The sequence below is a fragment of the Staurois parvus genome, unplaced genomic scaffold, assembly GCF_062004578.1.
Source record: "Staurois parvus isolate SC_StPar_1 unplaced genomic scaffold, SC_StPar_1.0 ptg001349l, whole genome shotgun sequence".
Classification (NCBI taxonomy): Eukaryota; Metazoa; Chordata; class Amphibia; order Anura; family Ranidae; genus Staurois; species Staurois parvus.
In genome coordinates, this window is record NW_028319145.1 from 2,863,406 (window position 1) to 2,876,229 (window position 12,824).

At 42.0% G+C, this 12,824-nt stretch overlaps 1 protein-coding gene and 1 long non-coding RNA gene across 5 annotated transcripts in view; one reads left to right on the forward strand and one right to left on the reverse strand.

Moving 5' to 3' along the window:
• LOC149436722 (uncharacterized) overlaps positions 1-7,660 on the forward strand; it is a 58,791-nt gene extending 51,131 nt beyond the window's left edge. For both annotated transcript variants that reach the window (XR_016308270.1, XR_016308271.1), the window contains one exon: positions 7,168-7,660. This is a non-coding gene — a long non-coding RNA (uncharacterized LOC149436722). The remainder of the gene's footprint in view (positions 1-7,167) is intronic.
• Positions 1-12,824, reverse strand: part of CABLES2 (Cdk5 and Abl enzyme substrate 2) — a 58,429-nt gene that overhangs the window by 32,184 nt on the left and 13,421 nt on the right. For all 3 annotated transcript variants that reach the window (XM_089661532.1, XM_089661533.1, XM_089661531.1), the window contains 6 exons: positions 11,550-11,636; positions 7,200-7,277; positions 3,805-3,913; positions 2,886-3,033; positions 707-807; positions 476-582 (listed from right to left, as the gene is read on the reverse strand). In XM_089661532.1, the coding sequence (XP_089517658.1) occupies positions 476-582; positions 707-807; positions 2,886-3,033; positions 3,805-3,913; positions 7,200-7,277; positions 11,550-11,636 (630 nt within the window). The remainder of the gene's footprint in view (positions 1-475; positions 583-706; positions 808-2,885; positions 3,034-3,804; positions 3,914-7,199; positions 7,278-11,549; positions 11,637-12,824) is intronic.

Below are 12,824 nucleotides of genomic sequence, written 5' to 3' on the forward strand. Positions count from 1 at the left end.
GCCATCGAGAACCGGCGGTTCTAATCCTTGTCATCGAGAACCGGTGGTTCTAATCCTTGTCATCGAGAACCGGCGTTTCTAATCCTTGCCATCTAGAACCGGCGTGTCTAATCCTTGCCATCTAGAACCGGCGTGTCTAATCCTTGCCATCTAGAACCGGCGTGTCTAATCCTTGTCATCTAGAACCGGCGTGTCTAATCCTTGTCATCTAGAAGCGGCGTGTCTAATCCTTGTCATCTAGAAGCGGTGTGTCTAATCCTTGTCATCTAGAAGCGGCGTGTCTAACCCTTGTCATCTAGAACCGGTGTTTCTAATCCTTGTAATCTAGAACCGGCGTGTCTAATCCCGGTGCTGTTAGCAATAGTAAGCAGGTAGGAAGGTGTATTACATTTATTCGGTTTGTGGTGCTCAGGTGCAGTCTTGTTCTGCTATAAAAATGTGGTATCTTCCTCCAGCACAGCAATGGTCTCCTCACCTCCTGATCTTGCTCAGAGTAAGCTTCACATTGGGGAACTTCTCCTTGAACATCTCATTCATGTCTTTCTTCAAATCAGAAGGCTTCACGTATTCTATTACTGTTGTCTGGAAAAAGAAAAGACGTGTTTTATCTGTAGGTGACACCCAATGCACAGAGAGACTTCACGTTGTCATCATGAAATCTGTGGTCTAGGTCATCTACTGAGCTAAATACTAGAGCAATAATTACCATATAGGAAGCAAAGATGAGAACCCGCTTGTGTTTTCCGCAGGGCCACTGAGGGTCATCCAGAAGGTCTGGGTTATATTCAAAGCTTTCTGCTTCTGAACCTAAATGAACAAATATATGACATACTTAGCATGGCAGCCTATTCACATGTCCAACTAATCTCTGGGCTCGCCCACTGTCCTGCCATCAGATCACATTTACCAGCACAAAAGCTTTGTATTCACAACAGCAATCCAGCAAAGACAAATCTGCAAAGATTCTGCAGTTATTTTTGCCCTTTACATTAATTCTAAGCAAGAGACATTTTAGAGATGAACAGGAATCCATAGTATGTAGACATTTCATGTAATGGATTCTCATGTGTATCACACGCAAAAGGACTGAATTCAAGATGTAAAATTCCCTGTCTTGATGTAACTGGAACATCTAGTCAGGGTACTTAAACATTGTTGTTTGCTTTGTATAGAGCGTGGGTAGGCAACCGTTGGAGCATTGTGTGCCAAAAACGTTTTCCTGCACCTTCACCCCTCAGATCAGCCCAATTCCTGCACCTTCACCCCTCAGATCACCCCTAATTCCTGCACCTTCACACATCAGATCACCCCTAATTCCTGCACCTTCACCCCTCAGATCACCCCTAATTCCTGCACCTTCACCCCTCAGATCACCCCTAATTCCTGCACCTTCACCCCTCAGATCACCCCTAATTCCTGCACCTTCACCCCTCAGATCACCCCTAATTCCTGCACCTTCACCCCTCAGATCACCCCTAATTCCTGCACCTTCACCCCTCAGATCACCCCTAATTCCTGCACCTTCACACATCAGATCACCCCTAATTCCTGCACCTTCACACATCAGATCACCCCTAATTCCTGCACCTTCACCCCTCAGATCACCCCTAATTCCTGCACCTTCACCCCTCAGATCACCCCTAATTCCTGCACCTTCACACATCAGATCACCCCTAATTCCTGCACCTTCACACATCAGATCAGCAAATTCCTGCACCTTCACCCCTCAGATCATCCCTAATTCCTGCACCTTCACCCCTCAGATCACCCCTAATTCTTGCACCTTCACCCCTCAGATCACCCCTAATTCCTGCACCTTCACCCCTCAGATCACCCCTAATTCCTGCACCTTCACCCCTCAGATCAGCCAATTCCTGCACCTTCACCCCTCAGATCACCCCTAATTCCTGCACCTTCACCCCTCAGATCAGCCCAATTCCTACACCTTCACACATCAGATGACTCCAATTCCTGCACCATCACACCTCAGATTAGCCCAATTCCTACACCTTCACACATCAGATGACCCCAATTCCTGCACCATCACACCTCAGATTAGCCCAATTCCTTCACGTTCCCACCTAAGATCAGTTCCAATTCCGCTAGTTAATTACTAGTCCAAAATGAGATGAGGTTGCTTGGGGCATCCGACTCCAGGATTGTACCTAGCTTGTCTGATGACGGGGTGCAGTATAAAATGTCAGGGGGCAAATGAGTGGTTGGTCAGCAGGGCAAAGAATAGTGTCAGCAGTTTGTAGGGCAGTGTACAGAGGTCAGCAGGCCAGAGGATGAGACGACAGAAGAGGTCAGCAAAACAGAGGACAGGGTCCAGCAGAGTGGACAACGGGTTAGCAGGGCAGAGGATAGGGGGTCAGCAGGATAGTGGACAGCAGTTAGTGGTGCAGGGGACAGGGGTTAGCAGGGCAGAAAATGGGGTCAGCAGGGCAAAAAACAAGGATCAGCAGGGCAGAGGATGTGATCAGTAGGGCACAGAAAAGGGGTAAGCAGGGAAAAGGATGGGGTCAATAGGGGATAGGGAAGGACTCCGTAAGGGCACTGGACAGGGGTCAACAGTGCAGAGGATGAGTCAGCACAGTGGAGGAAGCAGTCAGCAGGAAAAAAAAAAAAAAAAAAAAAACATAGTGTCAGCAGGGCAGATGATCAGAGGGGCATGGGACAGGGGTCAGCAGGGCATAGGATGAGGTAAGCAGGGCAGAGAATGGGGTCCGCAGAGCAGAGGACTGGGTCTGCAGTGCACAGGACGGGGTCCGCAGGGTAGACACGTGTCTACGTAGTTAGGCTAGTCGTGGGCCATAACATTAGATGGTCACATGGCTATGCTACATCAGAGGAAAAGGAAGGGCTGCAGTCTGGACAATCATTACCTAATTCGGTTCCTGAGGATACGGGTGTGAATCGGGTGTTGGAGAAGTTTCGTTTGGAAGCGTCATGGAATCCCGGCTTGCCCTGACTCTCATCTTTCTGACTAACAAGGGCATTTGTTGGGTACAAGTACTTTGCATATGACACAACCTGGAAAGACAAGAGACAAGCATAGGACACTGCTACAACCAGAGCAACAAATGTGGAAAATGAGGACATTCGTTACATTTTAGGATACAGCCGACACTTTACTTTCCAAACACATTAGGTCTCCTAATAGAGAGATTCGGCTCAGTTTACATTCAGCCTGACTACAGAGGAAGAGTGACAACAAAGGATCTTCTTCCTATATCTGATTCTATGACTCTGTGCCAGGAGACAAACAACAGATCAAATGACGCAACCCCAACCCCATTACACAAGGTTTCAGAATCCAGCTGTAAAGAATCAGTGCACATCTAATGGAGTGCCAGATAGTTTCTGTTCTCAGTCCAGGTCGGCAGACATGCAACTCTCTACTCTGCACCTGTTGCCAGCTTCTAGCAGTTTGTGATCTTCGGTGACTATAAGTGCACTGCAGCAGAATAAATCATTATTTGCAACTAATGGCGATAAGATATCCTTTATGAAGCCAAGCAAAATGTGTTTCTAGTAACAAACAGAACATCTCCAAAAAAAAAAAAAAGATGTCATTTGTACGTTTTTCTTTTCTCTATGGTGCATGGACTACAAGACCTCTGAAGCAAGTCCAGTCATTGATTGCTCAGGTCTGTAAATATATGAGGTAGCCGCAGCACGGAGGATTTGAAAAGGGTCCTGGCAGACTAATCTGATGCTAAATAGCTTTTTGCTCGAATTTGGGGATTACAATAATTCCGAGTGAACATTTTCTTCATTCCACAAGGCAAACTAATCTCTTACCTCTCCTTCAGCCCCGAGCTCCACACCTTCCATCCCAAATGTGGGGTCTGTGTAAGACGAGGCTCCTCCGGATGGGTGCCGCTGCTTTGTCCCCTCCACTCGCAGCTCACTGTGTAACAAAAATCCAAGTCTCAGGTTAAGAGTCTCACACCACACAGGTGGGCAGCCCAATATGGTGCCAGCTTCAGAGCGGCCTTTTACCACACATGAACTTGGAGGTGAAAAAAGATTTTCTCACCCTGACCAATAATGCAGAAAAATCTACACTGAGCCAGCCTTGTATAGATCAACCCATCACATCCATTCACAGAAACGCCAAACAGATTCTCTCCGTCTTTCATGTGATGCTAAAATACTTCTTATGTTCTAATGGACAATGACTCTGTTATACAGGACAATGCCGTCTCCCCACCACAAACGTCCCTTTCCTTCCTGCTCTTCCACAAATTATGCGCGCTGCATAATACACAATGACTGCGTCTTCATTATTGGTCACAATCCTCACCAAAATGTCAAGGTCGTAATCTGAATGTTAAGCAGCATTCTGCCTCGTGGATCCGGTTCATGCTCAGGACACAGCTAACCTGGCACAGAGGAATAACTAATAGACTGCAGTTCTTCGGAGGGTCTGTGATGGTGGTGGAGCTGTGTAAGTGTCGGTCAGAAAACCACATCCCACTATGGAAGGGTTAAAGTGGTTGTAAACCTCAGACATGAAATATGAACAAAACACATCGCTCTATAGTGTGTGCTTGTCTCAATCCACAGTGCCAAATATTTCTGTCTGCTGCCTCCTTCCTCTGAATCACTTCTTAGTTTTCCCGACACCAAGAGAAAAATGGTGACGTGAGGGCACAGCCTGCAAACAAAAGCCTCAGCTCTGTTCCTGCGTGAAGGGGGGTGTGTCTCTTCCCTCCAATTAAGAGCTCTCCTCACTGATGTAACGTCAGCTCCCCGCCCCCTGCTTTTCAGAGCCCAGATCCTGTTTAAAATCAGCACTTTGAATGGATGTAGGGGACAGACTGCTATAGATAAACAGGTACAACTTATGTAGGAGGATCCGTTTCATCTCTGATCCCCTGAAGCCAGTTACTTTGCTGGGTATATGTAAGGCTTTACAACCACTATAATATAAGAAAGGTGCCAATTATATTTCACAGCATAGGGAGGTGATTGTTATCTTGATCAGTAACAAAATGGACGCGACGTTTTTTATTTTTAGTTCTAGGAAAACAAATCCATTCAGAGTGTAAAGTTACAGCCCATGTAAAAGACCAGCTCATTCTACCATATCCTTTACTCCTCATATATGGAAAGGAATGATCTCCCCACTGACTACAGTAACCACTTCCTTCCAAAGCTCTGTGAAATGAGAGCAGGAGGTTCTCCAACCCAAACAGTTCTCATTCGATGCGTTTCGTACATCTCTGCACACTGATGGATTCAACAGTGCTCTGTAAGATGTTCAAGGCTTGGGATATTTTTTTTAATAACCTAACCCTGCTTTAAATGTTCTCCACAACATTATCCCTGACCTGTCTGGTGTGTTCCTTGGCCTTCATGATGCTGTTTGTTCACTAATGTTCTCTAACAAACCTCTGAGGGCTGCACAGAACGGCTGTATTTATACTGAGCTTACATGACACACAGGTGGACTATTTACTAATTAGGTGACTTCTGAAGGCAATTGGTTCCACTAGATTGTAGTTCAGGGAATCAGAGTAGGGGGGCTGAATACAAATGCACGCCACACTTTTCACAGATTTGTTAGTTTTGAAAACCATTTATAATTTTCCTTCCACTCCACAATTATGTGCCACTTTGTGTTGGTCTGTCATATAAAATCCCAATAAAAATACATTGACGTTTTTGATTGTAACATGACAAAATGTGGAAAATTTCAAGGGGTATGAATACTTTTTCAAGGCACTGTACATTCAATGCAAAGTGTCCCTTGTGCTGCTGGCTGGTCTTTTAGTTAAAAATTACCTCACAGCCATATTCTTACAGTGCTACAGAAGTTATTACAGGTACTCATCAATAAAAAGCACTCCCAGAATGGAGGATTGGCGGGTGAATGAAAGGTCCAGCCCCTCCATTCACTGATCAATTTTCATTGATGCAGGTCTGGGTGATGAAAATTAACCCCCACAGATCCTGGGGGACTGGAATGCAGAAGACTTCTTATTTTAACCACTTGCCGTCCGCCTGCTGTTTATAAACGGCAGGGTGGTGGCAGTCCAGGGGCGGGTTGCCGTTCATAAATGGCACCCGCCTTTTCTAGCTGTGCGTGCTCCCTGGGAGCGTGCAGCACCGCGATCCGGTGCCCGCTGTGTCCTCCGGACACAGTGAAACACCGATCGTCGGACAGGACTTCGGTACGAGGTCCCGATCATGTGATCGCTGATTGGCCAATCAGTGATCACATGCAAAGTAGTAAGCAAGATGTCACTTGTGACATCATTGCTTACTATGTGTGAAATCTGTGAATGATCACAGAGGTCACATGGTACAGGGCTATTCACAACAGGCTTGTACCATGTGACAAGCTGTGACCAATCACAGCTCACTCAGTATTTCTCAATGAGTGCAAGAATGCAGCCAGAAAGAAGGAGAAATGATTGCTTTTACATCCTATATGGGTGTAAAAGCAATCAGTGTAAAAAAAAAGAAAAATCATCACCCCCCACAAGTAGTACAGTGTCACCATGGTGACACTGTACTGCTAGGGTGACAGTATGTTAAAAAAAAAAAAAAATAATAATATAATAAAAAAAATGTAAAAATAAAATGTAAAAATTATAATTTTTGGTTATAAACTAATTTGGATTTTTTTTTTTTACTAAAAAAATAACGGAATAAATTTTGGCCAAGATTTATGATGAAATATTATTTATTTGCAAAATTTTATTAAAAAAACACACTTTATTTCAAAATTTTTGGACTTTTTCATTTACATAGCAAAAAAAATAAAAATCCCAGCAGTGAATAAATACCACCAAAATAAAGCTTTATCTGTCTCAAAAAATGGTAAAAAATTCATATGGGTACAGTGTTGCATGACCGCGCAATTGTCATTCAAAGTGTTATAGCTCTGAAAGCTGAAAATTGGCCTGGACAGGAAGGGGGTGAAAGTGTCCGGACAGGAAGTGGTTAATAATGGCTCAATTACCAGGATGTAGAAGTATTGTCCCTTCTGTGAATTTTGAATTCTTATTCAGAACTAAATGTAGGCTTTAATGTTCAGGTCCTATTTAAAGCCCCATTTAATGTGTATGGCCAAAGCCTATGTTATAGGGTTATATGGCACGGGTCAATACAAACTCCTGTTACTGAACGTTTCACTACCATCACTTTCCACAGATAAGAAGACCCAGAACTGGAAGAAGACTCACCTAATCCGCAGGCTCTCTCCATATGGAAGGACAGAGAAGGCTGCACACAACGATCGCTTTGCACAGATCAAAACTATCCTGAGGATAAAACAAAGAAATAATCTTAGTCTCTGGATAATGTCTGTTTAATACACAACCACCACACACACCATGGGAGAAGAGAAGAAAGGCAACGTATACTGGCTGCAGTACACACATTCCTGATAGTGCCGGATACAAGATATAAACACCTCAATGGTTACTGTGCTCTTCAACTGTCTGGGATCCATCTAACGGTCTTCACTGGAAACCAACAAGGATTGGGGAAAAAAACAAAACATTTAACAATGGCATTTTGTCTGTCTCCTACACTGAGGGTCTTTAACCTTCCGCTGCCTGATAAGCTGTTTGCTCCTCACTTATTTGGTCTTGTATACATTTGGTTAAAATGGTAGTAAATGTTACTTTTTTTTTTCTCTAAATGTGCCCCCTGCAGCATTATGCCACGTGCTAATTTGCACCAAATAATCGCATACTATGATACTTACCTTTAAAACAGAGCCCCCCCCCAGCACTGTGCTGTCACCTCTGCCAGCGCCTCCTTCATCTAAGCACAGGGATCTCGTTTGTTGTATTGTTGGGTCAGTAGCCAGACCTGAACCTTGTAGCTCTCCCCATTGTGTCTTTTCCCCTATGTTAGCATTGTGTACACAGTAGCATTTGCGTAGGCAGAGCAGAGTAGGACTGGCCATAGAGGGATGACTTTGACACAGTTGGCCAGCTTGGGCATGTATTGCAATATGTGTGAACTAAATATCCCTATTTATTGCATAGTCTGCTTGAAAGGGTATATACCAGTCTGCAGAGCCTCCTCAATTTCCTTCATCTGTCTGTCTTTCTTCCAGGTCATTTGATAGGCCAGGCCATAATGTCAACCCTATGCATGCACTGCACTCTGTGTATTCAGGGCACTCTCCGTGTTCCTTCAATGCAGAGCAGTGCATGCACAATGACGTCATCTTCTAGAGCCAATGTAAATCTACCTACAGGTAAGGCTTACTATAATGTTTATCTGTAGGTAAAAATTAAAAAAAAAAAAAAAATTTGCTACCACTTTAATGAATTTGTACAGAAATTGTCTATTCCCACTATGGATCCAGCAGATTTCACCTTAACAAGGCCCTTGCTATTTCAGCAGAGGACACGCCTGACTTCAAAGACCCAACCAATAAGCTGCTAGAAGCCCTTTCTAGGTTTGTTCTCTTTGGTGAGTCCTGTTCTTCATCCAGTTCTGGTTGTGACCTTACATTGTCAATCCAGGTCTTACTAGTCACAATCCCTTAAAAGAGATGTTACCGCTGGTGCAGATCATCCCTCAGATCAGACGATCTGTAGCATTACACTTCAGCTGTGATGGCTTGCTGAAAGCCTCCCGTCTCATTTTAGTCATGTCAGTGCTTAGGCTTTGGGAACTCTGGCTGAAGTGCCTGACTGCAGAACCTTTGTGTGAAAAGCATTTGAACTGCATTGCCTTCAAGGGACAGCGTCTCTTTGGATCAGCTCTTGACAACATTACCAAGGAAGTTACTGGTGTCAATTTCACCATCTTCCATAGTGGAAGGAGCCCAATGAACAGACTACAAGGTCTGTTAACTCTTTGACGCCCCTTTTGTTTCTCCACTCCCTCGACCTTCACTTCAGGACCCCCAAGCTTGTTAACCATTGAAGACACTTAGACAGTGTTTATCTCAGACACTTCAGTGCAGGAGATGGTATCCCAGGGCTAGAAGCTGGGAGTTTTGCTCACTGCCCCCTCCTGGTTTTTTCACTGCCAATCTACCGGTGTCATGACACAGATTAGCAGATCCCCACTGAGGCACCTGGAGTCTTCTTGGTCAAAGTGTCATTGCCCCAGTTCCTGTGGCAGAACGGTTTCAGGTTTCCAATCTGTTCACTGTTCCTAAGCCCAAATGGAGTATTCACCATTCTCAATCTCAATAGCTCTTAATGTATATATTCAGGTGCAAAAATTCTGCATACCAAATCTGTCATTGCCTCTCTTTATCAGGGAGATTTCCTGGCTTCTGTGGACATCTACAATGCTAACCTACATATCTTCATGATTCCAGTGTTTCAGAGATACCTACACTTTGTTTTGGGGCCCTGCCCTTCAATCTCTCGATTACGCCTCAGGTATTCACCAACGTGCTAGCCCCAAAAAATAATCCTACTGCACCGTTGCTGCATCCACATGGCGTACTTCAATGACCTCCTGCTGAGGGAACAGCCGGCTCAAGCTCCATCAGACAATGCAAAAAATAGTCTAGATGTTACAGCCATTTGGATGGATCTTGAAACTTGACAAATTGTTGCTAGAACCAACTCATCATTTGTAGTAACTGGGTCTAGTCCTGGACACAGCTCAGGCTACAGTTTTCATTCCACAGAAGAGATTTCAGACACTCCAACTCAGTTTTGAACCCCCCAATCCAGGAGCTCTGCTTTTACATGAGAGTCCTAGGTCTGATGGCAGCCTCTCGAGACCATTCCGCTTGCCCAGTTTCACTCCAGAACAAAAACAAACATTCTGTTGTCAGGGTTCAAGTCACTTTGGGTTTGGACAGAAAAACCCTGTCCAATACAAAAAACAGGCAGCTCAGTAATTCTCATATTTTGAAAGATCTTCACAATGGATGCCAGGCTGGGGAAGAGACCTGGGCACCCTGTCCAAACGGGATTTTGTCTTTAGAAGACATCTTGCTGAGGAAAGTAGATCAGATCATTTCCTAGGCAGGGCTTCACATTCCAGCCTTGTCTTGCCTAATCTTCTTGAAGTAGAGGACCAATGATGTACTATGCACTACACACCTGTTATTCCTGTAGTAGAACACTGATGTACCATCAGGGGCGGACTGACAACACATGGGGCCCCTGGGCAATTGGGGATCATGTGGCCCCTGTGTCCTTGCCCACACTCAAGCCACACCCAAAAAAGCCTATGAAAAGGTACCAGGGGCATCTCATGGGGCCCCCTACTGACGCCGCGCAGTGCCCGAGTGCCCAAATGGTCAGTCCGCCCGTGTACCATGTATTACATTGCCATCCCTTAGATTGTAAGCTCCTAGGATCAGGGCCCTCCTATCCCTCTTGTATTGAACTGTATTGTTGCTGTATTGTCTCCCATTATATTGTAAAGTGCTGAGCAAACTGTTGGCGCTATATAAATCCTGTATAATAATAATAATAATAATATATAAATCCTGTATTATAATAATATATAAATCCTGTATTATAATAATATATAAATCCTGTATAATAATAATAATATATAAATCCTGTATAATAATATATAAATTCTGTATAATAATAATAATATATAAATCCTGTATAATAATAATAATAATATATAAATCCTGTATTATAATAATATATAAATCCTGTATAATAATAATAATATATAAATCCTGTATAATAATAATAATATATAAATCCTGTATAATAATAATAATATATAAATCCTGTATAATAATAATATATAAATTCTGTATAATAATAATAATAATATATAAATCCTGTATAATAATAATATATAAATCCTGTATAATAATAATATATAAATCCTGTATAATAATATATAAATCCTGAATAATAATAATAATAATAATATATAAATCCTGTATAATAATAATATATAAATCCTGCATAATAATAATATATAAATCCTGCATAATAATAATAAATAAATCCTGTATAATAATAATAATAATAATAATATATAAATCCTGTATAATAATAATATATAAATCCTGTATAATAATAATATATAAATCCTGTATAATAATAATATATAAATCCTGTATAATAATAATATATAAATCCTGTATAATAATAATATATACTGTAAATCCTGTATAATAATAGTATATAAATCCTGTATAATAATAATAAATAAATCCTGTATAATAATAATAATAATATATAAATCCTGTATAATAATAATAATATATAAATCCTGTATAATAATAATAAATAAATCCTGTATAATAATAATAATAATATATAAATCCTGTATAATAATAATAATAATAATAATATATAAATCCTGTATAATAATAAATAAATCCTGTATAATAATAATAATATATAAATCCTGTATAATAATAATATATAAATCCTGTATAATAATAATAAATAAATCCTGTATAATAATAATAATAATATATAAATCCTGTATAATAATAATATATAAATCCTGTATAATAATAGTATATAAATCCTGTATAATAATAATATATAAATCCTGTATAATAATAATAAATAAATCCTGTATAATAAATCACGGAGGACAGGGTCCAGATGCAAGATTCATACCTGCTGCCCCGGGTGTCATACTGCCTCATGCTTTTAATGAAGTGGGTTTTCCTCAAGTTTCTTGGAGATTCTGGAACATGTTTGGACCTGTAAAGAAAAAAGAAAAATAAACAAGGACACCTTAAAAAAAAAAAAAAAAAAGGAAAAACAAAGTGTCCAGGGAAGCTGGGAGAATGAGCAGCAGTGAGAGGATCAAGTGAAGGAGAAGGTGGAATGTCCTTCTGGGACTTCAAACGCATAATAGACGATTAACACTGTTCCATTGCAGCCATGCCTGGTTAGGATTGAATCTGACAGATACATTTCACAGAATCATTTAAAGAGTCAGACAGCCCAAATCAGCTACTTTGTTGACGAATTTAACTTTTGACAAATCCCTGCCAGGCCCCACCCACTTTTTAGGTATCCTATGGGCTCCATAATGCGGTGGGTGGGGCAGACATGAGATCGCCTTGCTGACAAATACAATAAGCCATTGGGTGATTCAACTCACCGAAACTTACCCATAACTGAATTACAGATGTTTTGTGGACTGACTCTTTAAAATGCAAGTTCACCTTTATAACTATCTCCCCTTTTTATTGTTTCTGATTCGTGTCTGACCCCAACATTTGCAGACATTGCTGGTTGCCATGAGTGATCTTTACATACGGCCCAAATAATACAAAGAAAACAGGCCACTGGATCCACGGATTGTAAATGCAGGAAATTAAAGTACAACTAAAGGCAAAACGTTTGTTTAGTTTTGGATAGAGTGGAGAGGGATTAGAACACCCCAGAGGTTTTTACTGCTGTCTGTGCCCTCAGTAGGGAGATTCACCCTCTCAACCTGTCATGTATGAGAGTGAAACAAAATCCCCACAGTTTGGGCTGTCATCAGAACAGAAATAAAAGGGGAAACCTTGCAATGGGGACACTAGTGCTAGTGACAACCTGGGATTCCATCAATGTTCTTGGCTATGGGACAGGAAGTGAAGGCAGGGGCGTCCCTTGGGTTGGTGTCACCCAGTGTGTTAACACTGGGTGTCACCCCCTCCGACGATTCTGGCAGGATGGAACAGATCTGCAGATTGAACATAATGGATTGGACTCCGATCCATTATGCTCCCCAATCCACAGATCAGATCCATCCTGTGGGAATCGTCAGCTTGCTTTACAACTTACCTTTTCGTGGAGCGGGTCCATTGTCACCCCGTGCGGTGTCACCTGGTGCGGCGCGCAACCCCCGCACCTGCCTCGGGACACCAGTGAGTGAAGGAACATCTCCCAAATGGG